The 26,362-nt window shown below is 42.3% G+C and overlaps 5 protein-coding genes across 5 annotated transcripts in view; 1 reads left to right on the plus strand and 4 right to left on the minus strand.

Annotated features, from left to right (window-relative positions):
• The first annotated feature begins 926 nt into the window (after nt 1-926).
• Nucleotides 927-1,814, plus strand: cdk5r2b (cyclin dependent kinase 5, regulatory subunit 2b (p39)). The gene has a single exon (XM_067261070.1). It carries the CDS (start codon nt 927-929, stop codon nt 1,812-1,814), a length of 888 nt encoding a protein of 295 aa, XP_067117171.1.
• A 4,771-nt stretch (nt 1,815-6,585) lies between these two features.
• On the minus strand, nt 6,586-8,990 carry fev (FEV transcription factor, ETS family member). Its single transcript, XM_067259292.1, has 3 exons — nt 8,942-8,990; nt 8,419-8,490; nt 6,586-7,961 (listed from the first exon to the last, which is right to left on the minus strand). Exons 1-3 carry the CDS (start codon nt 8,988-8,990, stop codon nt 7,423-7,425), a joined length of 660 nt encoding a protein of 219 aa, XP_067115393.1. The 3' UTR covers nt 6,586-7,422.
• A 2,934-nt stretch (nt 8,991-11,924) lies between these two features.
• On the minus strand, nt 11,925-14,064 carry LOC136962362 (beta-crystallin A2-like). The gene is made up of 4 exons (XM_067256122.1): nt 13,907-14,064; nt 12,762-12,903; nt 12,429-12,571; nt 11,925-12,172 (listed from the first exon to the last, which is right to left on the minus strand). Exons 1-4 carry the CDS (start codon nt 14,062-14,064, stop codon nt 12,025-12,027), a joined length of 591 nt encoding a protein of 196 aa, XP_067112223.1. The 3' UTR covers nt 11,925-12,024.
• A 6,166-nt stretch (nt 14,065-20,230) lies between these two features.
• On the minus strand, nt 20,231-23,802 carry umps (uridine monophosphate synthetase). The gene is made up of 6 exons (XM_067258698.1): nt 23,643-23,802; nt 23,363-23,516; nt 22,306-23,004; nt 22,041-22,216; nt 21,227-21,341; nt 20,231-21,088 (listed from the first exon to the last, which is right to left on the minus strand). The coding sequence occupies exons 1-6, from the start codon at nt 23,790-23,792 to the stop codon at nt 20,910-20,912; spliced, it is 1,473 nt and encodes a 490-aa protein (XP_067114799.1). The 5' UTR covers nt 23,793-23,802; the 3' UTR covers nt 20,231-20,909.
• Nucleotides 23,803-24,036: 234 nt separating this feature from the next.
• kalrna (kalirin RhoGEF kinase a) overlaps nt 24,037-26,362 on the minus strand; it is a 107,293-nt gene continuing 104,967 nt past the window's right edge. The window contains exons 60-62 of the mRNA XM_067229403.1: nt 26,196-26,344; nt 25,972-26,110; nt 24,037-25,866 (exon numbers count right to left, since the gene is read on the minus strand). Of these exons, the coding sequence (XP_067085504.1) occupies nt 25,321-25,866; nt 25,972-26,110; nt 26,196-26,344 (834 nt within the window). The 3' untranslated portion in view covers nt 24,037-25,320. The remainder of the gene's footprint in view (nt 25,867-25,971; nt 26,111-26,195; nt 26,345-26,362) is intronic.

The raw sequence follows: 26,362 nt of genomic DNA on the forward strand, positions 1-26,362 counted from the left end.
GTTTCAAATATACCACGCATGCACAGTGGAAACATTGCTCGATTAGAGGTTCCCTAAAGTCTGAACTCTCTTCTGTAATAGGATCAGCTATATAGGTCCTTTGAGTGCAGTCTTATTTTAACTTGGATTTACTAAATCAGCCCCAGTCACTCAGATTAATTGTCAGACAATTGGGGCAGATACTGCACATGCATTATGTTTACATTATATAGTTGTAACTATGCATTCAATAGAATGAACCTTTTAATATCTTTTTAGGTCTGTTTTCTAAACCATAATTGTTGGGTTTTTGGGCTATGGAGCACATTTTGAAATTTACTACAAAAAATATAACTTCAATACTTTACAATTGGAGTTATGGGAAAAGTCTTCAAATGTACAAACTGAGATTGGCTATATGTTAATGCTTCATCAATGCTGATGGCCTATCAACGAACAAATCGGAAATATATCAAATGATAACCTCGAGGGGAGGGGGGTGGGTGAAGAACTCTGATTTGGTCACTGATATTGCCTCTCATTGGCCTAAACAGTTGCCAGTCTTATCCAGTAAATCTAGGGGTTGGCTGTTTCCCTGGGTTACTAATCCACTTTACTGAATTACCTATATTGCTTTCACTTGTCGGAGAATCTGTGACCAAGAGAGAGGTTCTGTCTGTCCTCTTCTAACTGATTGTGCAGTCGCGGCGAGGCTGTGGTGCGTAAGAGCTGTGGAGTGTTGGTGTGCAAGCCTCCTGGAATTTCAACCCCCGACTTACATAACGCAGCATCCAATTTGTACCACTAAATGAATGGAGCAATACACTCAATGGAGCTAAATCTGTTGCTCTGAATTTGACCAAATCCCACCACAGTGAATATCTGGTGGACGAGGAATAGTCCTCAAGAAAAATCTAACTGTGGGGTGCCGATTCAACGTTGCCGGGATGGGGACAGTCCTTTCGTTTTCGCCAACAGCAAGTAAGGGCGCTGTGTTGGACGATGGAAATGGAATCAACAACAATGAGGGGACGGTCAAACGACAGTCCATGCTCGTCTCAGCTCTAGTATGGACGAAATCGGTTGCCGCATCGAGTAAGAAAAAAAGTGCCAAGAAAGTCAGCCCAGATCCCCCTGCGTCACAAGTCAGCAACAACCAAGTGGAACATCTTAATCAAGAAAATCATAAGAAATCACAACAGTCTGAGTCCGAACCCAAAGTTAAAGCACCGCTCGCTGTTCCGGTGCCAACGGTTCCCACCCAAAGCCTTCAACCCAGTCAGACAACTGCAGTAACTATCTTGTCCATCAAAAAGCAACCGAGCCGTTTGTCAGTCCTTTCACCCAGACGGGTAATCATCCAGGCATCGACTGGGGAGCTGTTACGTTGTCTGGGAGATTTTTTGTGCCGGAGATGTTACAAACTGAAAGAGCTCAGCAGTGGGGAGGTTGTCCTATGGTTTCGAAACGTAGACCGAACCCTGCTCATCCAAGGCTGGCAGGACCATGGGTTTATCACGCCAGCTAACCTGGTCTTCGTTTACCTGCTCTGCAAGGATATAGTAACCGAGGACATCGACAGCGCCTCCGAATTACACGGCACCTTCCTGAGCTGCCTCTACCTGGCCTACTCCTACATGGGCAACGAGATCTCCTACCCTCTCAAACCCTTCGTTATCGAAGCTAACGAAGACGTTTTTTGGGATACAGCACTGACCATAATTGATAAAATGAGTGCCAAAATGTTACAGTTAAATTCTGACCCGCACTTTTTCACTGAAGTATTTCAAGACCTTAAAGAGGAAGGAGATCGGGACAATAGCGTAGACCGTTAAATCGAGAAGTAATATAGCTTCTTTCAACACAAAATGTTAAAATGAATGTAAAGGGTACCCTAAATTGGAATCATTGACAAGAAATTGCCTCTTTATAATCACATTATATACTTGATCAGCAACCTACTGTCTAAAATCATTCAAACCTAAAGTGTTCAAATTGTCACGTCGTTTACGGGTATTTGGAGCCGTCGTTCAATTGAATACAGCAATAGCCTATTATACTGGGTGTGTGTTTGTGTGTTTGTGTGTGTGTGTGAAGGTGGGCACAGGCTATAAGAAAACGATGGAAAAACACAATTCTGGATAATAGACCACACATACATTTGAGTAGGATTTTAAAATTGTCTGGATGTAACGATTGCAGGTCACGTGGGCCAGGAAATAGCAGTATTTGAAGCGTCAAAGGGAGGAGCTATCCAAGGTGCTGACCTGCCTAGTAGCATTTAGGCCTACTTCTGCACCGCACAGTTGCAACCTACATGGTTTAGACTTTAGAGTTTAGACACTAAATGGGTGCGCACGCAGAGATTATCTTTCCCAATATGTGCCAATAATTTACATTTTAGTAATTATTAAGCCTGGATTAAAGGTTTACAAATATGTATAACCATATTTGATGTTGCTGATATGTTAAAGCAATACAAAGGTAAAAGAAGCCAGTTTCATATTTTTACGTGGTAACTGTAATTGTTGTACCTTGAATTGACTTGAATAGTAGATATGCAGGTATTTAAACTGTCAAAGAATCAAACTTACAGTGAAGCTTTTTTTTGTCTTGCACATGTTATAATTGTTACAATTTCAGTGTTTGGGTGATTTCCAAGTTTTCCTTGTAAAACATGTATCATCCAGATAGTTTATTACAGGAAGCCTACTGCACATGCCTCACCTCCTTCATTTGATAACAAGTGCTCAGACCCAGCAGACCACTGTCTGGTGTCACAATGGAAATCTACATGTCCTTTCTGAGGTGTAAACAATACATGTCTGAACTGTCACAACATTATACACTGTCAAAACAGTCTTCTTCAGGAAATAAAACAAGTATTAAAAGTATTGTTTGCGTTATTTTCCTTTGTGTGCATGTGAGTGTGGTGAGGCAGTAATGACCTTGAAGGATACATTAATGTATGTTTTAAAGCCTGGTTGGATCACATAAGGGAGTGGTATAACAGCCACAAAGGTAACATTTAGGCTGAAATGGTCATTTTTATGAAATCCACATTCTTGTTTTTTAAACAAAATATATATTTTCTATTAAAAAAATTGAAACTAATGTCATGAAACTTGGGTGCTTTCACACCTATAAGTCAAACCTTAACTTTTACATTCCTTGAAAATGTGTAGAGTTCAGAAAGCTATTTAATTGAATGATCATGGCAACCTTGATGTCTAAGCATTAGCAGGCTAAATTATCAATGAAAAAGGGAGAGCCTAATTAGGGAATTTCCCCTGATTTTGTGAATGGAGCACGTGGCCCCAAGGTCTCCTAGTTGATTCGTTAGAATTTTCTGCAGTCTGATAGAACTGTCTGTCCGGCTGTAATGGTAATCTACACAGTGCCTGGTTAAACTTAGTATTCTGGGACACATCTCAATAATCTTCAGTGGCTTCCTTTCCCTTTCTCCAACCCATAACTTAAGCAAGAGCATGCTAGACAGGTGAACAACCGAGTGCAAATGGAAAGGATGAGACCAGGGAAGGTAGCCAGTCTAGACTGTTGAGACTTGGTGATGTTGGTGTGTGTTGCCTGTCTGCCGCATTCCTCTTGTCACGTCGCTATAGTAACCAGTAGACGACTGAATGAGTGTTGCCCACACATCGTGTTGGCTGGTTAGAACCACTGCAGACACACACATCCAAATCAATATCAGATATTTCACTGTATCTGTATGTGAGATGACTCATTTGTTGTATGATGCCTGAAGAATCTTGTTTATTTTGCAGTGGTGTTCTGACAAAGCAGAGATCCCCACCTGCAGAATGTTTTGATGTGAGACTCTTAGAACATCAATGAAATGCAAATAAAATAGAATAATTTACTCATGGAAAAGTAGAATGGAAAATATGTCCTGATTCTCCATTCTTCCCCCATAATGGAAAACACCCAGGCATAAAGCAACAGCCAGATGTTTTTACACTACAGACAATTTCATTCATGTTCCACTTCACAGGCAAAGAAGGCGATGCAGCTACACAATTGTTACTCAACCTGTAGTACTACAGGAACAGGATCAGTGCCAGGTGAACAAGATGTGTTGTGCTGACTAGTCACAGCTTTATTACACACCCATCATCTGATAATCTGGGATTTTAGATTGTCTGAAATCACCTTTAGCATTTTGTTTACAACAACACAAAAGTGGGTTATTCCATAAATAAACGTTTATTTGTTTTTTACTGTGCACATACTGTAAATTACATGACTGGATGTGTCCAACCTAAACCAGGAATTACCCAAATACAAAGTTTGTCAACCACACTGGTCCTGCAAATCTGGCCATCAGAGCTATTTTTTGCACTCACTACATCAAACCCTAATCTGGTCAACCAGATTATTCTCCTACAGTGACTGTCATTTAGTTCATCTCACCAAGCCCCATCTAAATGTGGGGAACTTAATCCGCCTTAAAACAGCTTACAGGGAAAGACCTGGGCCAGGTGGAGGACCCTGGAGGTACTGTAGATAGCACAGTGAATGAAGGCAAAGGCTACTACCAATCCTTTGACAGGTCAGGTTCACCAGGAGACTGGGGAACCCGTCTAATAAGGTACTGTGACGACAGTGCTACTACTGCTGCTGCTGCTCTGCCCTGGACTGTGGCGATCGTCATCAGCATCCATGTGATCGTTACTGTTGATCTTTTAACCTACAAAGCATCTTCTCAACATGAATGATGTCATCGCACAACAGAGGACGATCTTCGAGCAAAGGTGTTTCCATAAGCATGATGACTGAGCGGATTTAGGCTTGAAGACACAATAAGTTCCTTTTCATGACAGTCGCACTGATGCAGTCACAACTGATCTTTGGTAGAGACTCCATTTCAGAAGAGAGATCAAAATGTTAAATTGACTGAATGAATAGGTTGGAGAAAGATTTAACACTGTCTTCATCTTTTTCCTTTCTGCTCAAAATCTTTATCTGATGTAATAAATCTGTACGGTTACAATGTTCATCACATCACAACCAGATTAAATTATATATTAACATGAGAGAATCACACTTGTAAAATGAATTTCAAATTTCAGACACTGGACTGCAGGTTTGTCAAACGATTCTGCCCCTTTTTCTAGAGATCCATGAGGAGTGAGAAATGTTGATGAAAACAGTAAAAGTTCATGGCAGGGCATTGGTCTTGGAAGCTTCTCTGTGTACGTGTAACTGTTATTATGTTCCTCTGTTACACAGTATGCTGCTGACTTAAGCTGCGCATTATCTCGGCTAAGCAGGATTCACCCTCCCCACCCTTACATAACATACAGGTGGGAGGCAGGATGCAATTGTTTCCCTCAGGGCTTAAGACTTACATGGGGAGGATTGAAAAACAAAACTGCAGCGTTTCAATTCTAGCTCAGTACTCTATAGGGAGTTGGTATCTTATAGATGACAGTAGCAAATGTTTACATTCAACTGTAGGTGAATCTGCCATGTGGAATGAAATGAGTGCTGTAAATGTGTGCCTGCGTGAAAACGATGACTAACACTTCAGTGGGTGGTATTGAACGCTCACAGGGTTAAGCTCTGTCACCAGCACAGACACACTCCTACCTGTTCTCTAAATAGCTCTTCCTTGGAGGCAGACTGAGGGAGGAGGGAGATCATGAATTAGGCCTTGAAGACCCACTTATCGTAACAACTCAGCACAATTATATTCCTACGGTGTCAGTTCAATGTTGCATAATCAAGACCATTCAAGCAATGTTGTTGTATGTGCAGTGTGGTGGCACCCATATGTTAAAAAAATATAAAGTACAAAGTTGAGATGCTCCAATGCTCACATGACATTGGACATACATTAAAATCTTTGCTCGAAATGTGCATCTAATTTACGGTTTAGTAACTGATTTTGCTGATCAAGTAGCCAGGCTGTGCATGCAAAAGATGGCATGGTGACAGGGATGCTAAAGCTACTGCTGACTAGAGTAAAGGAGAGAGAACGAGAGAAAGATTGAGACAGAGAGAGAGAGGGGGGGGGGGGTATTTTGAAATGCGTCCTGTGTCTCCAGGGCAAGCAGGAGCAGCAGAGCTGCCACCCCGTCAATAGAAGCCTCTCTCTGGGTCTCTAGGGGCTCCATTGATATGCAGGTCACACACACACACACTGCTGTGTCGTTCTGATCAAGACTCGATGTACAATACACCACCATGCGGGAATTCTCCACCTATGACACCAAATTAGTTCAACACCCACATGGGTTTTAGGCTTCTGTACACACTCTGTCACTGTATGGAGGACTGTGTAATTACAACTCCTGTCAAACAGGATGTGGAGAAATTAGGCTGTGAACAACAAATGTCCTTAAAATAAACACAGCCTGTCTACAGGAAAGAAACCATGTTACCAGGCCTTCTCTCCCCAGAAGTAGGCCTAAAGCAGGACAGTCTTCCGCATGACGCACAGGCTCCTGATTAGCAGAAGGTATCGTACAGTTGCCAACGGTGGCTGACCGTCCGAAGAGGTATAGCGCCCTCGAGTGGTTCATGCATGTGACTACCAAGACGCGATAATCATTTACAATAATCATTTATAAAAGACACTGACAGACAAACAGTATGACACTTGCTTGTAATAAAATTAAAATTAAAATATAATTTACTATTGGATGCCAAGTCTAGTGCGATTCCTGATCCTGGACAAAGGCACACAAACAAAAACACAAGAGTAAAAATGACATTTTAATTGTAATAAAAGCCTATAACGAAATTGAGTAATGGTAGTGTGGTGTAGTGTCAATACAAAATGGGCGCACTTTGAGAAAAAGTGGATTGATTCCAAATGGATTGATTCCACGTTGATTAGGTTATTATTTTTCAGGCCGACTGTATGTCACGTATGTCATATGAACAAATAGTTGTAAACGTATGCATTATGTACTTTTTTACCTATTTCATCTCAATTGGTCAACAACAAAAACGTAAATACATTAACACAAAGCAGCGTAATCTGTTCAAAATATTTTCAATAGCTTCCAAAGACCCATCAGATGGCGCTGATGACCTGTTAATCGTAGATTTACAGAAAGGCAGTCAGCTTGTGGAAAATACAGGCAATGTAGCCTACATTGTGTAATTTAATTAAAATAATATACAGTAAAAAAAGGACAAAGGATCATGTTCTTAACCACAGCGCTACCTTTCAAGTGTGCCTTACGTAAAATAGCCTACATTTATATTATAGGCCTACTCTCCCTTTCCTCAGATAATTAGGTAAGATAATTTGTTCATATCACAGCAGTCAGAAATTGATACAAATAGGTGTACAATTCGGTATAATTATTTTCACACAGATATATGCCCATAATAAATGTGTTGGCTGGACGGTTATAACGGTAGCGCATGGAACGGTCCATATAAGCCATGTCTAGAATAGGTTGATGCAAGTCAGTTATAATGAGTATTTATATTATTCAAGTTGTTAATGTTGTTAACACAGCTGATATGCGAAGCAGACACAGCCCCGAATGGTCCGGGAGGTTGGAGATTGTGACTGTGGTAAAGAGTCGGTGGTGAACCCGGCCAGTAGGAGAACCCGGACGGACCCACTCCGGGCGCAACAAGGTTTAGCTTGGAGATCCCCGAAAAAGGAATAGGGGCGAAATTACTTTGGAATTTGTACAGTGCTTGCTCTGTCGACGAAGGCTGACACACTTGTGCCAAGCCGTGAAAGTCGAATTTGTACGCGTAACGCTTCCCGTGGACTTTCGTCATTATATTCTTGTCGTAGTAATAGCGGAGCGCACGGCTCAATTTGTCGTAATTCATGTTGGGTTTGCTTTTGCGCTCCCCCCATCTCCGTGCCACCTCGTCTGGGTCAATCAACTTGAATTCGCCGTTCGTTCCTTCCCAGGCAATGCAGGTCATGTTCGCGCTGTCTGATAGGAGCTCCAGGAGAAACTGCCATAGCTGAATCTGTCCACTTCCTAATGCAAAACACAATGGGCATAACGGAAATAATGGAAATGTGGATAGGCCTACCACAGCCTATTTATTTAAAAACACTAACCCTAACAACAATGTGTACGTCTACATAATACGAAGACTACTTTAAGACTAGCCTATATTTTCTGAATTAATTCATTTATAGGAATATTGATTACAATAGATTAATTTAACATTGCTATCTGTTTTAAATGTAAAACAAATAGCTTACAAAAAAAATCGTAGCTTGATTGTGAAATTCTAAAAACGATTATGTCCTCAGCTACGATCACAAGACCAATAGGCCAATTTGCATTTGTATTTCTCATTCACGAACTAAAGACCATATCCCACAGTTTAGCATACATCTGCCTGTAAAAAATGCACAAAATTGAACAAAGTTCATCACTATAGCTTCATGACAAGACAACATTGCCATGATTAAATGTAATTACTTACCTTTCTGCACTCCTGAATTTATAGGACCCCAAGTAGTGCCTTTACCTTCTTTCAACAGAGTATCTGTTGGATCTGAAAAAAACAAATGTAGAATTGATAAACACAATATAGTCTGCAAAAAAAAGTTGGTTTAATGAACATTCTTATTAATAATATTGTTTAAAATTATTGACGCTGAAACAATGGCATTTTCAGAAGTTTTACTATTATCAATGTTTGGATGACAAACAATGTACACAAATCTCTCAGATTGGTAAAACCAAATCGTTCTTCAATAGAGAGCCTATAATGTTTTCTTCTTTTTGTGGTTTCTCCTCCAAGCTTCACCGGGGAAGCCAGGAAACGCGTTCAGGAAAGAGGATATCCGATTTCCGACAAAAGAGCAGACGTGTTTCAAATTGAAAAGGTGTCGTCGCTGGCAAGAGGCATCATCACCACTGGACGGCCGGACTAAATATCCTTTTCCTTAGTAGAATAAAAGTGTAAATCACCTTTTAATAATTTAACGAACAAAAGCACGAACCTGAGAGATACATGTTGAACATAAGGTTTCCTCCGAAGTTCTGTCTCATTGTGGCTGCTTGCTCAGAAAGGGTTGGATTTCATTTCGGGGAAAGATTTTTATTAAACTTTATCTCATAACTGTGATCTGGAATAAATGTGGGACAGATTGAAGTTTCCAGGCAACTGTCACAAACCCCATCTCTGAGACAATATTCAGACAGCAATTTCCTTTGGTGCATTGCTTTAATTAAAAGAGCAATTTACCTCTGTCATCCCGCCCGGTCTCCACAATAAAAAGAGGCCGATAGAAATTCGGCCTTATCAATCCACCATCAGAGTTTAATAAAGTTTCCGCGTTAAGATCTGAGTTTCTATGGTGAATTGAAGTGTTTGACATGGAAACCAGTTCAGATCCTCGCACTTTTCCGCCTCTTTACTTCTTTGCAAACAGAAAGCCCTATTTCATGTTGGAAAATAATATTTACCTTAGAAAGCACGCTTCAATGCATTGGAGGAAAACAAGAACATGTTATCCCTCACCTTCTGTCAGTAGGCGTAAGGCTATTGGTCTATCAGAGCGTGATGATGTTGTACATTTAAAACCATTTCTGATTATGTCATTAATATAACCTATTAGCTATAGGCCTATGTTTGGTGAGAGGCCGCATTTTAGAAAAGAGTCATTTAATCTAAATGACATGTATTATCGTGTCTGCCACTATCAATACATTTGTAGGCCTAATTACCCAGTAGTCAAATTCACCGTGGGTTAAAACAAATGTATGAAAAACACAACCCATTTTAAATCAGAAACATAACATACCTAACATAGCCTAACATTAAATTCCAAAACATTATATATTGACAAGACGTGGACTGAATATTTAGATTTTTTATTGAACAGACGGACATTTGAATGGTCAGTGGTGTTTTGCAGTCAAATAGAACAAGCCCAACCGTAGCCCTGTAACCTATTACAAAATGTAACTGCAAGGCCTATATCTCGTTGTGCTGTGTTATAAAGCAGGCTTCCTTCAGGCTTCCTTCACTCTGCTCGTCCTGTAGCCTATGGCCGCTGTTCTGTGTTAAGTTGATCTGTCTCTGGCGTCCAAGACTTGCTTTAGCTGCCTGTGTCTTTAAACAGGTCGCAGGCAACTTAAAACAAGCCTCGAATGGCAGATATTCACGAACAATGGCCTACAATTGCATAAACAAAGTAAATTCAAATTTGAAACATTACTTGTAATTTGGTTACTAGCACTATAGGCGATGGTTTGGACATTAGGTTTATTTTCTGCGTAATCACGAACGCGATTATTACATTCGGTAGCCTATTTATTGAAGAACCGACATTATTAGTGTCGTTTTCAAGCATAATCTATACAATGAATTTACATGACATTCATATTAAAAGAGAAATTGCCTCGTTATATCCTACCTCACGCATAATTACTTAAAGCATAGCCTATTATTTCTCTTCTTGCATTTAGTCCATTAATAGCCCGTATCCTTGTTTTCCTCAAAGCTGAAAGCAGGATCAGCATGACCTACCAATGCGAAACGCACGGTTTACACCTCTGCATTGCACTGTGCTGCCGTTTTAATCAGTCGAGACTTAGCCTACATGTATATTTGAGAAAGGTGTGTATGGTTGAACATTTATTAAAAGATCCTGGTTTGGGTGTGGGACTGTGTTTTCCTTTTCTGCCGTAAGGCTCATGATCAGGTTCAGGTTGTGTGGGTGTGTAAGGCGGAATTATGTCCTGGTGTTAGAGCGGTTATCCGACTTGGTAAACATACCTGGCAACGGATTCCATCCAGGATGTTGCAGTGTGAAACATTGCGTCTAAATGTAGCAGTTTATGTACATAAAGTAGGCTAGCCTACAAATAACAATGGATGGTAGGGCTTTTGGCCTAAGTCTGTTATAAGGACATATTCGTGTGTCTCTCATTTAATTTTATGGGGCCCGGTCAAACAGTCGGACTGAGGTCGGCACCTTGGACAGCTCACGGAGGGGATCAAAGCAGGCCGCTGAGCATGTTTTGTAGGCCTATTTACCTTAGCCTCAGGTAGTCTGTATATTTTGTGTATACGTCATATGTGGGCCTGAGTGAAGAATTGCCACGTTCACCTCATTTTAGGCATTTAAATCATAAATCTGTAGGAATCTCTACAGCCATCCTATTAAACGCAGGCTATTACGATTACCCGACTTGAATTAATTCAATACAAGTTAGGAGTAAGCCTAACTTAAAGCCTAACTTAACTTAGCCTAACCCTTAAAAGGAAACAAAACTGTTTCGTTAAGGCTATAGGTCAAGTATAGGTAGCCTACATCTTCAAATTGGATGTTAAAAGACCGATGCCATTTTTGTTTTTAGACTAGGCCTATTAGCCTATACGCTATATGCTATATACGCATTATCTTTTGTGTGATTAATTCCATTATAAATAACCCAATAATTTAATATTTTGATGAAATTACACCACAGCAAATCACGCTCCACATATGCAGAATAATTCTGCAGCATAATCCCAGACAGTTTCAGTATGGACTTTCACAAATATATTTTTAAAATTAAAACTATCGAAAGGTGCACCCCCCGCGGGTTGCTTTTTAAGCTGTGACAACACAACATCGCATTAACAAATGGTGAAAACAAACGTGATAGCTTGCTCTTGTTTATTGGAAATAAGATACAATCTGACAAGAACAATACAGCCTAACAGGAAGATTTGTATTTCAATGAGATGTTTTCAGTTATAATAACCTAAAAAGCTAAATCAATCTGTTTTACTGAATACAAAGCATACTTGCTCTGAAAACAAACCCTAGGCGATGTATTGTTGTATTGTCTCAACAAAAGCTTGTGTCTTTTCAGCGCTGTGGTGGTAGGATTTTACGTAAAATCACAGGCTTGTTGTTTTACATGTTACGTCCCTCTACAGAAAGACGTTATAAAATGTCTTGCCAAAAAGCAATGAATTGCCACAAGCACTCTGTTTCCATAGTTTGAATAAAGCTTTTATTGCCTATTTCAATACATGTCATAGCATGGTCGGTACATAGTAGCCGTTGGAGGATGAAGTGTCGGGGACTTAGTGCTGAATTCTGCGCATAGACTGGACCTGGTTAGTGTGAGCCTGGGTGCTGTACTCGTTGTAGTGTCTGAACTCTCCTTGGCGTCTGTCTCTCTCCAGGATGTACTGGTAGCCACGGTAGCCGGGGAACTGGTAGGCCACCCAACTGAGAAGATAGGCACAAGCGTTGTTTAACAGCCAATCAGGAAATATTGGAATAACAGCCACAATTCAAGCACACCTGAAGCATTGGTCTGGGATTTTGATAAAGGAACTGCTAAAACCCTACTGCAAAAGGTACACTTAGGCCATTGTATGCTATTAAATCCTGCACATCACAGTGTATTATTATGGCCTGAATGTCACAGCAAAATCTGAAACAAGAGGGGCCATAAGTGGGGCGAAAGAAGAGTGTGTCTTACGCTCCAGAGTTGATTTTGATTGAGGGGACCTCCTTGCTGCACCAGCCCATGGCCTGTAGGGAAGGGTAGTCATCGCACATCTCGAACTTGCGGCCCATGAAGTCTTCACACTCGTACAGGGTCACCTTGCTGTCACTATGGTTCTGAGCATCGGAGGAGGAAGAAGCCCAGATCAGTCACCATGGTAACTTACTATATATTTATTAATTACAATATGGTCAGCTGTGAATAATTGAAAAAACTAGATGGATTTGCTCAAAGACATTATCCCTCAGTTTCTCAGATGATTCTCATCTACCGTGGAAAGAGCGTGCAGTCGGAGGCAAGACTTACAGCGCACTTGATAGGTCTGAAGGAGAGCATGTGCTCGGTTCTGTAGCTGCTGTTGCCGCTCCAGGCCTCATAGCGGGGATAATCTCCCTTCTCCAGGATGAACTGCTGGCCCTGGAACTCAGGGTACTCATAACCCACCCAGCTACACCACAGGGAGAGATGGGGGAGAGGACAGGGAGAGATAGAGGAGAGAAGAGGAAGAGATGGAGGAGAGACAGATGGAGGGAGATGGAGATGGGAGAGAGGATAGAAAACAGTGAGAGAACACAGAGAGGGAGGGAGAAAATGGGAAAGGGAGTAGGTTAGGAACAATGAGAAAAAAGATAATTAAAGAGAAAGGACGATAATGAACAAAAGAAATAGAGAGAGAGAGAAAAAGAAATGTAGAGAAAGAGAGAGTCACATTAGATAGACAATAGCTCAACGCCCCATGTATTGCAGAGAGCCTTTTGTTGGCGGCAGCACAAAGGCTAAAGCAAACATCACATGGTGCACCCTCGTCTCTTTATCAGATCATCCGTCAGTTAGCCATTCTGACTCACATAAGCCAGCTGCACAGGGCCAATGCAGATTACAGCTGGAGCCAGGGTCAAACATATCTTGGCAATGCAATAATTCAACAATTTACAAGCTGTAATGGCTGGAGGGCTCAATAAACCATTTTATCAATTACTATGAAAAATGTGGAGGATTCATTATAGCGTCTTTCTTAGATCTTAGACTCTTTATAGAAGCACTATTGTCTCCAAGCAAAGAGGTGATTGCCTGCTACTAATGCCACTGTATAATGCCAGTGCCAATGCCAACACTGCAACAAATGTTCCCCTGTTCACGTCACCTACCAGTAATCTACTGTCCTTTGGCCTGTGATGACTTCATATGCAAACAACCTACCCCTTTCACCCACAATTATGTTCATGCCTTGTCTAGGAGCCTATGATATTCAAGTAACCAATCCAATCTAATTTAATGCACCAATAATAAAAGCATTTTTAAACAATGATGTGCCCGGTTTATGATAGTAAATGCCATGTCAGCATGGGCAGTAACAATGCATGTTAACTCGTGGAACTCTCATCCGTAAGACATGAACTACTCTCAAATGTCAAAACAAACAGAGAGTGCAATGAGAAACTTTGACTTACGGCCCATTCTCGACCTTGATGGAGCGGATCTTGCAGAAACCCCTCTCCATGATGTTCTGGCACTCCAGCATGAACTCACAACGCTTGCCCTGGAAGTTCTCCTCCTCCCAGACAGTGATTCTGAACTGTCCCATCTGCTCCATCTGTTGGGTATTCATGGTTGCTGTTTCCACCGTGTTTTCACTCACTACCAGAGGAGGAGGTGGAGGAGGGGGATAACAAGGCAGAGGTGAGGAAACTGAACCATTCAATCTGATTGACTGACTGACTGGCTATAAATAACTGGCTAACTGACTGACTGTGTTTTTTTAGGCTATGCTGCTACAGGGAATGAACAACCCATTCCTAAATGAGGCACCATACCCAGTTACTACATTGAGAAAAGTCTAGCTAGATATTCTCTCCTTGTGTGTGCCAGCACTCCAGGTAGGTAGGCTGCGGGCTACTACACCTGGGTGAGCAGCATTGGATGCTGACTGCCCAAGCAAGCAGGTGTAGTGATACTTACAGATGTACTGAGGTGGGACAGATCCTGTATAATCAATGTCGGGGACAGGACCCCCGGCAGTGTTTTTATAGGACCCAGCCCCTCATTTAGTGCACCATACGCACAAGCCTTGCACACTCAGCAGCGTGTGGCTGAAAGCGTGTATTAGCCTAGGCCTTTGTGGAGGCTCCACAGGCCCATTGTGACAGAGCTTAGAACCTCTGACTCATCAATACAGCAGCCTGGGCCCATGCCTAAATGACGGACAGCCACAATGGCAACACACTGACACGACAGTTTGATTGGAGTGTGGGGATAATGGCTGCATTCTGGGAGATTATCCTCTGCAGGGATAGGGACAAGGGCACAGCCATCTCCCTGGTCGTGGACCTTGTCAAGCCCAGCCCAGCCCAGGTCGCAACCTCAGGTCTCACCATCATGGCTACAGTGTCAACACTGAATTCTATTGGATCAACGTTGGAAAGACAATGTGTGATGAAGATACATTATGTATCTTCATCACACATTGTCTTTGTCACTTGATTTTGTTATGATTGTATAGTATGAGTGGACTTACAAGTACTGTTTTTATTCTATATTTGCAGCCAATATTGGCATCAGTAATTATTAATCATTCATTTAAATGTTCAAGGTACTGGCTCTTATTTCTATTCCATCCATGAATTTCCTTACAGCGGGATTCTGCCCTACGTTTCTGGCAGCAAATTGTACAATACCAATTGTTCTATGTTTTGTGCTTTTCAGTTGTAGAATGTTTAGTTATAGTTGTTTCTGTTTTGTAAAACGTAATCTCTGTTTAGGTATCACTCATATTTAGACGTGTGTACTGTAAGTTCTCATGGAACTTTGTGTCGGCTTTGAAATGTCAGTTTGTCTGAGTGGAAATGAATGATTTGTAATTTAACTTCTGTTTAGCACTTGTCTCTGGCGACATCTAGTGGTATAATGTAGTTCAACTCAGTCATTGGTCACCAACAATGAAAATGTAAGCATGGTTTCATACGAACGCGACGCATACACACATGGATATGTCTCACTGATGCTATTGGCAGAGATATGTACATTGTAAGCATAGTAACTAGATATTACAATATTCTGCATTTAATTTGGCTGCTCAATTTTGTTTAGTTTTCGTTTAGTTGATTTTCCCTCTATTTTCATCTGTGTATCAAAGAAAAAGTGTGAAGCTGAAAACGTAGATGAAAAAAGTATTTGTCCCTGAATGCGTGTATACAATGGTCCTATTGTGGGTGTAAAACTGGTTCATTGTTACTATGTACCTGTGTGTGTGTGTGTGTGTGTGTGTGTATGTGTGTGTGTGTGTGTGTGTGTGTGTGTGTGTGTGTGTGTGTGTGTGTAGGTGTGTGTGGGTGAGTGTGTGTGTAGGTGCGTGTGTGTGGCCCTTGACAGCCAGGTGACAGACAAGACAACCCAGCTGCTGGTCTTTGATTCCCTGTAGGTAAGATTAGAATTGTCTCTTTGTCAGCTGACGCTCAAGCCTAATTTTACAGGGAAATTCAGCTCCATCCATTTGCATCTGGTCTCAACAGTGGACTGCAGTCCAGTACCTACTCAGAGTCCTACTTTGAATCTTATCTCTGTTGCAGTCAATATAGGACAACAGGTTATTCTTCTACAAGGATCAGATACAGTAGGTCCCTGATAGGATACCAAGGATGTTGGTCATGAAAAGGGGAGAGACTAAAAATAATTGTCTTTATTTACTTTATACATACACTGTATAAAGCCGTGATAATGACAGTTTGCTAATAAGCTAATCACTAGTCCTAGGTGTGGGTAGGTGGATCTATACGTACTCAAGGCAGCACCCAGAGCAAACACTGCTGTTTGAGCATCTGCCACCCCAGTCTCTCATTTCATTCTTGTCCTCACATTGTTCCCAAATTACATTTGCAGTATGAGATAACTTTTTATCTGAATGATTTTTACATTAGTATGTGAGTGGTTAGATATTTAAGACTGTCTTGTACATCGGTACCTTTAAAATACAATGTGTGTGTGTGTGTGTATGCTAAAGCGCTAATGTCCAGTGTTCTCCATGGTTACACCCTCCTCTTCTCTTACTCAGAGATGTTGCATAAGCATCAATAAACAGACTGGTTGCGATGCAGCTGTTTCCCTGGGAAACAGACCAGGTCTCTGAGCCTGTGAAGGACAGGACCTGTACTCCAGAGAATGTGTTTTCCTCTCCTACCATGTATTTGAACAGCAAATGTAGAAAACTCACAGGCACAAGAGTAGTTAAAGATAGACAAGATAAAGACAAGACAGATCTTCCAACATGCAATCCTGTATGATTAAAATATCCATGGAAATGTTCTGTTTAGCACTGTTTGAGTTATTCAACATAGAAAACAAGATACATGGGCAGTATGTAACAGTGTTAGGTGTGTTGAGGACACAGTGATATGCTTAGTTCTAGTCATACAGGATAGGTTCTTTGTCTGGGACCAGTTCCAGGAAGGTTATACAGTTATGGACGAGGCTGTTTTGTGCTCTCTGGTTCTATGTGCGTGGCTCATATTTGAATAGTCAGCAAGCCGACATACAGAATGACCTGATCCAGGTGTGTGTGTGTGTGTTGGGGGGGGGGGGGGGGGCTTTTCCTCCCTTTTTTTCTTTGTTGCTATAGAAACTGATCCTGCTAAGGACAGATTTGAACAGGCCTCGACGGCTCCACGCAGGTGACATCTGGTCTGAAAGCCTTGCGTTGGAGTGGACTGCAGACAAGCAGGCTTTACCCGAGGACAGAGAGGGGGCTGGGGGCAGGAAGGCAGACAGGCAATGTTTCCCAGCAGACAAAGAGGAGGCTGGGGGCAGGTAGGTAGGTAGACAAGAAGGGCTTCTCCCATCCAGATCCTTTTTCAAAACATCTATCTAATGTGTAGAATGGATCCAGTTCCATTGAAAAGAGGAAGTGCATTTGTAGCACTGTTGTAGTCATTTCTACATCAGTGTTCTACATTTTCAGCCTCTTGAGCAGGCCTCTGTCTCCCAGGTAGAACGAGGCAGTTACATCTAATCAACAGTCATTCAGGAAAGACAAGCCCCAGGCATTTGCATATTTCATCAGTAACCTCTTTAACTGTCATGAGGAACAGAACAGACAGCCCGGGGCCAGCACTAGAACAGCACTAGCAGTTTAACAGGCAGCACAGATGCAATCATGTTTTTCTACCCACAACAACGATTATCAAAATATTATGTCAGTTATGAAGCAAAAGAGAGTTCTGTAAGGTACAACATATTAGATTATGGTGTGTGTACAGGTTGCATGGCCTTTTTTGTCAAAAGTGTGCTTGCTATATTTTTGTTGGTGGTTGTGGTACTGTATGTGGCCTGGACCAGTGAGACAACAAAGATATGTAGTTGGTCACGTTCATTTTTGATACCGAAAAATGACTTAGTCTGTTCAAACTATGGCCATTATGTTTTCAATTCTTGTGTGTCCATCCTTCTGGTACACGGGGACAGGTTCCTCGTGGAACGAATATGTGGAGGTTTTCAATTGGAGGTGTACTGTAGGGTGTAGTCTGGCAGTCCTAAGAGCAGTGGAGGTAACCAGGATACAGCAGGCTAGAAGAGCTCCTTCCTCTGGCTCTAAACAAATATTTACTGGAGCATAGTCAAATAGGCAGGGAGCTGGAGTTGTTGTAATGTAATGGAACAGCTTTCCCTTATGCACTGCGTACTGGTTCATAAAAAGCACATTCTAGCATATGTGTGTTGGAGCACCTGAGCTACCAGTTTAGAATGTAATCTCATGAATATCCATTTCAGATGTCTTAATGTTAAACACTCATCAGAAGGGATAGTGCTTGCCATGTTCAGCAAGGAAAATTCAAATATAAATAAATGTGTCTTGTGCCTGACTAAAATGGGGCTGTCATGTGTACACATCAACTCAAATGTGTATTTTGGTACAAATGTGAACACTGCTTAGCTAAGTAACTGATGCATTTGTTGTTGGGGACAACGAAAGGTTCTCACGGCAGCTGGGTCATATCAGATATATGGTCTGGAAGGGGTTGGTGTTGGTTAATTGTTAACTACACTTCAATTAGGACCAGGTTCCCTTTCTCTGGTGCGCTGAGTGACGTACAGTACACTCTAATGAAAGGCCTTCATGGCAAATTCATTTTCATCCATATGTCCCAATGGGAAAATCGAATGTAACTTGATTAGGGGTAGCATATTAGTTCAACTAAAAGGCAGGATCCATGAAGACATGAGCTGGAAAGAGGCCTGGACGTTAGATGAACAAACGTACAGCATCAACGTCATCTTCTCTTCTCCACCAACTTCATCGTCCTATGTGATCCTGAATAGGTAGGCCTATGCATCATTACTGTACAAACAACTTAGCTTGTAGTGGAGGCTTTCAGAGTACTACAGTAGCTTCCTACTAATATGGTAAAAGACACAGGCATACTGGATATCATGCATACTTTTAATGCTTGAGTATAAATATTTGGTCAATTCTTAAAGCTATGTAATACCTTTAGTGAACAGTCAAGTCAAACGTGTCCTTTAACGTTTTCCAACCCTTGAGGACATTGTCATGTTCAGAAGCCATTGTTTATCATGTCCTCATCAGCTTACACGAAAAGCGTCCATTAAAAGAGCATCCGTTGAAAGTGGGACCTAAATCAATTATCGAACTTATGCAGTAGTAGTACGCAGCCTTATTGCTGTAGCCCAACTTTCAATCAAAGCTGCCAAATTATCATTTATCAGCGACAGCTGTCACATAGCCAAGCACTTCTTCTCATACAACGGAACTCTTCTTTCTCTGCAGAAAACCTGTACCTGCTTAACGCGAGCCGAACGAACAAAACTTCATCTTCAGGTATTGTGCGTGTGGCTCAACGTGAGGCAAATACAGAGAAAACATTTTAAAACATTCCAAATATGATGATCCAGTCAGGAGGAATCATTGTCAACGCCATACCAAGAAGCGCTCCATCCATGGCTCCATCGAAACACCTTGACAAACAATAGAAAGATTAATATCAACGAAATGTGTATTAAAGAATCAATAATAAGTCAATCCACAACTTCGTTCAGTCTTTCCAAAATAAACTTACCACAATAGCTATCCAGTCAGGCCAGGACCAGGTGTTTATCGCGCTAAAAGTTAGCCTATGGTCACACCTGGGCACTGCACGATGGGGCCCACCTTGAAGTGAGACAGAATGTGCGTGGCCAGTGACAGGTAGGTCTTTATATACCTGTGCCGCGGAAAGCCATCCTTCCATTTATCTCCGATCTCTCTCTATCTTTACTCTCTCTCTTTTTTTTTTGATTGGTTCCAAAAGAGACCATCCTCCCCCTCTGTCTGTGGACACCTGTCGCACGGTGCGTTGCTCTGATCCAATATTGACTCAAGGGTCAGAGGTGGGAGGTGCAAAAGTAGATTAGCTCGCGCCTCTCCATTATCACAACGTCTCTCTTTCTCTGACACACTCTATGCAAACCAACTATGCCTCGTCCTACCTTGAATCGACGAGATGGCAAAAGCTCCAAGCCTTAGTGCTCAGGAACCAGAAGTGGTCTTTGTAGGTGACATTTATTTTTGTAGGTAGGTATAGAGGAAGTCAATCTCCTTACACTTTTATGCGTGTATATGTTATATTATGCGTGTTATATATCATGTCTTGCAAATAGGTCACAACCTTAACTGTTAATGGCACAGTGAAATCATTTTCAACATAACTTGCATGTTCATTTTGAGCCTGAACAACTCGCTGATTACTGAACTTGAAATAAGTAGGTTAGTACATAAAAAACCAGAGACTTTATTTATAGAATTCACTGTACAACCATTGTACACCAATCTTTTACAAATCATTAAAGGAACACAAGTCAATCTAACACGAAGATCATGGTGAAATACCCTTAATCTTATTGCCACCAGAAAGAAAATATGGACGGAAAATATCAATTTGTCGACATTAAACCTCCATCCTAATATTCCAGCTTTGGCCATCTTTTACACGCAAGTCTTGTGTAGACATAAAAGGATGTAAAAAGTAAAAAAATAAAATAATAATGCAATCACCATTCTGCTCTTTAGGCCTTTAGTGGCAGGATTCTCAGTAGAGTTGGAAAGCTAGCAGCAAAAGACCCCAACAGGTGTTCCAGCTGATTAGGATGGAATGGTAATTGTCACATGGATTCACATTAACACATCTACCCCAAAACAAACCACCAACAACTGCTTTTTGAGACAAAACAGCTACAGAGTAAGGTTTTTAATACTGAAAAAAAAAGTCTAAATAAAGTCTACAGGTGTGTCTGGATAGCAGATTGGACATTCAGCAAGAGTGCCTTCATGAAAGTGAAATGTTCACATCACCCGATGCTACTTAATTCTGTATTTTTAATGTATAGAATCTTTCACAAATTCAATTTTTAATTTCTGTAAAATTTCACCCTTCTGAACAAACCCCTAAATAATGTCCTTCCTGTTTTTTAATGGGTAACAGAAGTCAGCCTCTTGGTATAGGCATCCCATCCTGATTTTCTGTACTCCTCAGCAGCCTTCCTCCTGTCAGGGGAACCCAGTACACCCCGTCCCACGATGATGACATCAGAGCCCTTTTTCAGAATCACATCCTCAGGACTGGTGTACTGCTGGCCCAGACTGTCACCTGAAAAGCAGCACAAACAAAGACATTACTAATGGAGGAACCTAAAACTGATAAGGTGTCTGGTGTTCATGTCTTTGAGAATAGCACCACCTTGTGGCACACAGGACCTATGACCTACTTTAGCTAAAGGACACCTACCTCCTGACTGCATCTGGACTCCAGGGGTCAAGTGGAGGAACTCTGGCTTCTGGCTGATCTTGGACCCACAGATGAAACCAAACACAAACTCAGAGTGGTCCTCTGCCATCTTCACCTGCAGGCATAGAACAAAAACCCTTATGAGAAATGTATTTGAGTTTACTAATCAGTGCACTAATCCGGTAGATTGACATTTACATTTTACATTTAGCAGACGCTCTTATCCAGAGCGACTTACAGTAAGTACAGGGACATTCCCCCGAGGCAAGTAGGGTGAAGTGCCTTGCCCAAGGACACAATGTCATTTTCACAGCCGGAATCGAACCGGCAACCTTATGATTACTAGCCCGATTCCCTAACCGCTCAGCCATCAGACCTCCACATGATATTTTAGTAAACCTAATTCCCCCTTGAAATTAAATAAAACAGGTCTCCCTGAAGTACAAGTAATCTCGCTAAAGTAAAATTTGTGTTCCAATATCACATTGAGAAGGATTGAAGTATACAAAGAAAAACCATCCTGCACTCATGTGACCAAAGACATTGAAAATCTCTTTCTTGCATAGCCCACATAATTTAAGAATGTGTCCTTGACTTTGAGTTCTAATGCAGTGCCAAGCAGCCCCAGTTGTACCAACATAACATTGACACATTGTTGTTGTGGCAATACACAATTGGCTGTCAGACCGACTGTGGATCATAAACCCTCTGCATGAATGCAGACCTGAGGGTCAGGTAAATCACCCACACTGATGGGAAGGTCATCAAAACACCTCTGCTACATTCAGAGCCATGTGACAAGCAGCCATCTTACCACTGCCTGGGTGTAGTCTCCCGTTGCTAGGGAACCCTGAGAGCTCATCTCAGCTATGAGGAGGCAGCCCCGCTCTAGAGGCCGGCCCACCTCGCTCAGTCCCCTCACCACACCAGGTCCCGGCACAGCATGGGCGTTCACCATGTTCGACCACGAGGAGATCTGATACAGCCCACCTGTGACACATCCTTTCGTTACATTTCATAGCTTTCAACGTGCCTTTATTGAACAGAAATCTCAATTCCTCCACTTTCAGCCTACGCACCTTCGTATTGATGTTTGACAGTGTTGCCAATGTCGGCAAACTTGCGGTCCTCGAAGATGAGGAAGTTGTGTTTGGTGGCCAGTTCCGTCAGTGACTGGCAGAACGCAGGGGTAAAGTCCTGCAGGATGTCTACATGGGTCTTCAGGAGGCAGATGAATGGGCCCAGGGAGTCAGCCAGCAACAGCAGCTCCTCACATTTCATCACGTCCGCAGACACACACAGGTTGCTCTTCTTCTCCTCCATCACCTTCAGGAGCCGAGCGGCCACGGGGTGCGTGTGTGGGAGCTGGGCCCGTGTCCCGTAACTCATCTCCGCCTCCTTCATACAGGGCTTTTTAGTGGCAGGCGAGCCATTCCCACTGGATCCGTTCTTCCCTCGGGCAGACGTAAAGACGTTGTTCTCCTGGATGAATTTGCGGACCCTCTGGGCGGTGTCGGTGTCGATGCGTTCCGCCTTGAGCAGGACGTTGACGAGTTTGGCCATGGAGATGACGGGGTGGAGTGTGATGCCCTCTGACCCTAGCATGTCAATACCCCCCTGATCCCGGTCCATCAGGACGATGGCATCTGTGACTTTTAAGCCCTCCTTCTGAAGCACCACAGCCGTCTCCAGGATACTGCTGCCAGTAGTTACCACATCCTCGATGATCAGGCAGGTGTCCCCAGGATGGATGGTTCCTTCAACCATCCGCTTGGTTCCTGACAACAGAACATGACAGAACACGGGTAGCATGGAACATAACAGAAAGTTAGGCATGAAAGGAAACACAGTTCAGTCTTTGATGCCTTATATATGCCCCAAAACTAAATTATACTACACTATGAAACGGTGGGCTATGCATTAATGCTGCTCTACAGCATCACAGCCAGAAAGATAACAAAGTTAGGCATGAATGGTAAGGAAACACAGTTCACAGTCTTTGATGCCTTAAATATGCCCCAAAACTAAATTATACTATACTATGAAACGGACGGTGGGCTGGGAATTAATGCTGCTCTGCATCAGAACAGCATAGCCAAAAAGAAACAATACATTCCAAAAGTCATGAAATCCCACCATAGTCCTTTGCTTCTTTACGCCGAATGAGCATGGGGAGTTCATGTCGGGAACAAATGATTGTTGCTAGGGGTAGAGCCGTGTAAGGTACACCACAAACGGAGTTATATTCCAGCTCTTCAGCCTTTGCACGTTGATAAATAACTGTTGACACCTACAAGTCAAACACAATAACTTGTTAGCTGCGTCACTGCGTTAATCTGTTGTTGGTGAAAAACCAAACATCGTCGCATACCTCGTACAGGGAACACGTGTTTAGCTGTACAAGATTTAGATGTACCTGATTCATGAGAGATGGGTGTGAAACTATTACTCGAAGATCAATATAGATCGGAGTCATCATTCCACTCTTCAGTTTGTATTCGCCAAATTTTACTGCTTGAACATCATGCAGCTTCAAAATTAAACTTTCGAGGCAAATGCTATCCATTATTGCAAGCCGATTGAAATCACGTTTCTCCCAAAACTCCCTTCTTCCGTATAATATGTGCGCCGATGTAGCGCAATGCATAGTGGGATTAGTAGTTTACGTGCCTGACAGATGTGCCAGGCTGCTAGCTATTTGAAAGTTTACTGTTGAAAGAAGTATCGTGCGTTTGAAGCAATGAAGGCAAAAATCCCTTACACTTTTAAAGAGACAACTACAGACCAAGGTTTTCTAGAAACAAGCACTTTTTATTCGTAAACATTCAGTAACAAACAGCCCACATGGAGTAAGAAAAGATGCTAGGCATTTTATACAATTTTGTGATACGTGTGATACAATGTCTGCTAATGTAATGAACAATGCTGCTGCGGTAGTTAATATAATTACAAGCATTTACATGTCAGGTAGGTGGCATCTAGTCACAATGACATTGAGCGAAACTAATGAAAGGCCAGCGATATGTTCAACTGAACTGGGTTTGAAGTTGGATTACACCACATAGCTAGCTAGCATACTTAGGTTTGGTGATACGGTATACACCATGTACACCATCCACTTCCTGAATCTTGGCCTACGGGTAAATACAATTAAGGCTGAATAAGCTAAATAAATTTGACTAACACACTTCAAAGTGGTGGTGACATTTCATTGGTTGTCGGTCTGTGATCCAAATGTAATACACAGAATGTCTTCTGCACCCAATAAATGATGGCCAAACATATTAGTCCACTGGCAGATGGACAACTAGTGTTTGGTTTACACGTTAAAAACAACTGTGTTGTGGAAAAGACACTCATACTCATTACATAATATGAATAAATTAATAAATTATAGTTGACATCAAACAATGACTGCTTGTTTAAGGCCTGGGGTTTTCCGTTTCTAGACTACTGTGTGATGGCTACTGAACTGTACTAGTCTGAGGTGCAACAGATTCCAATTATTAAATTAATGGAAAAGAGAGGATATACATTTATGGATGAGGGATTCAATCATGACATTATGTCCTGAGTGCACACTACTAAATCTTAGGGTGAAAAGGTTATCAATTTATCTTCAATTTACACTCTGAAACCTTTGAAAAATAGCAGTCACAGCTTATCTACAGATGATGCACAATCGATGCATATTTTAAGTGATCTTGCTGATAATGTCACAAACTATAGAACTTCAAGAGTTGACCACATTCAACAATAAATTACATTCAACAGTTACGCTAAGTTCTTCATGGAACTTTCTTTGAACGTTACCTAACAATTATTTTTAAACGTTGGCATTCATAATAGTCGGACACAATTGAGAGACAGACTTCAGAAAGTCTCTCTCGAGCCTTTGTCAAGGTAGGTCAGTGCTGTGTTGTTAGACACTTCAGATGTGTGGAAAAACTAGACTCCAGACTGTGGCTTTATGTCGTATTGCAGGCAAAGTGAATGAGTGAGAAGGCTACTGAGATGCTAACTAGCTAGCATCCCTGATCTGGATTTGTGTGCCTCAAGACCACACCTGTATTAGGGTAGGCATTGAGATCCTCTTAAAGCGTGTGTCCCATACTGCTGGTTACCAGGCCTTTAATGTTGGTGACAGGCCGGACGTCATGCAACTGTCTGCGTCTGTCTATAAACGAGGCCAGGCGGCCCGTGTCCAGAGGGGTCTTGGAGTAGTCGCCGCTGTGCGCCCCCACCCAGGGATGCTGCAGGCAGGAAGTGGCACTGGGGCGTTTCCTCGGGTCTTGCTGCAACGTGGAGCTGATGAAGTCTCTGGCTGCCTGGCTCACACCCTTGAAATATTCCTCAGGGAAGCAGAAGTCCAGCCGGCAGATGTTGACACAGGTCTCCTCCAAGCTCTCGTCCAAGAAGGGTGAAACACCGCTCAGCATGACGTAGGCCAGCACCCCTGCACTCCACACGTCTGTCGTCAGGGAGACGGGCGTGCCCTGGATCAGCTCGGGGGCAGCAAACTCAGGGTTCCCCAGGAGCAGGTGGACGTAGCGATGAGCAGAGACCTGGACGGCGTCCCCAAAATCCACCAGCTTGACGCAGGGAACAGGAACATGAAGGTCCACAAGGAGGTTCTCCGGCTGTTCAGGGTGGAACACACGAGTGCAAAGTCTTAGTGAATGGGTCTTATTCAGGTAAGATAAAGCGAGGAAGGAAAGATTGTAGAGTGCAAAAGTATTGTTCACCTTCAGATCCAGGTGTGCCACTTTGCAGGTGTGGAGGTGCTGGAGAGCCTCGAGCGTCTCCTTGACGAAAAACGCCACTTTCTCCTCCATCAGCTCATCATGGGCCACCAGGTAGTCCAGCAACCTCCCATCCTCAAGCCTTGAGAAACACACACACCAACATCACTAAAGAATAGTGTGCCACTGTGTACGTATGGCATATTCATTCCATCAGAGTTCCTTACAGCTCTAGCACTAGCATGAGGGAGGATGGTGTCTCGTAAGTGTCAAGCAGAGCCACTAGCTGATGGTGTTGAACGTGACGGAGGATGTCTGCCTCGTGGGCCACCTGTTCCTTCTTCTGCATCTTCTTACTGACAAACTTCACGGCAACCTGCAGGAACACACAACA

This window comes from Osmerus mordax, chromosome 2 (assembly GCF_038355195.1).
Source record: "Osmerus mordax isolate fOsmMor3 chromosome 2, fOsmMor3.pri, whole genome shotgun sequence".
Classification (NCBI taxonomy): Eukaryota; Metazoa; Chordata; class Actinopteri; order Osmeriformes; family Osmeridae; genus Osmerus; species Osmerus mordax.

Coding starts and splice junctions, on each gene's coding strand:
- cdk5r2b (XM_067261070.1), top strand. CDS start 927: ATGGGGACAGTCCTTTCGTTTTCGCCAACAGCAAGTAAGGGCGCTGTG.
- fev (XM_067259292.1), bottom strand. CDS start 8,990: ATGAGACAGAACTTCGGAGGAAACCTTATGTTCAACATGTATCTCTCA. Junction 8,491..8,941: donor GTTCAACATGTATCTCTCAG/GTTCGTGCTTTT, acceptor TGTTTTTTTCAG/ATCCAACAGATACTCTGTTG. Junction 7,962..8,418: donor AAATTCAGGAGTGCAGAAAG/GTAAGTAATTAC, acceptor GTTTTGCATTAG/GAAGTGGACAGATTCAGCTA.
- LOC136962362 (XM_067256122.1), bottom strand. CDS start 14,064: ATGAATACCCAACAGATGGAGCAGATGGGACAGTTCAGAATCACTGTC. Junction 12,904..13,906: donor ATCAAGGTCGAGAATGGGCC/GTAAGTCAAAGT, acceptor CCTGTGGTGTAG/CTGGGTGGGTTATGAGTACC. Junction 12,572..12,761: donor TCAGACCTATCAAGTGCGCT/GTAAGTCTTGCC, acceptor TCCGATGCTCAG/AACCATAGTGACAGCAAGGT.
- umps (XM_067258698.1), bottom strand. CDS start 23,792: ATGGATAGCATTTGCCTCGAAAGTTTAATTTTGAAGCTGCATGATGTT. Junction 23,517..23,642: donor ACCCATCTCTCATGAATCAG/GTACATCTAAAT, acceptor TTTGACTTGTAG/GTGTCAACAGTTATTTATCA. Junction 21,089..21,226: donor AGTCCAGATGCAGTCAGGAG/GTAGGTGTCCTT, acceptor GCTGCTTTTCAG/GTGACAGTCTGGGCCAGCAG.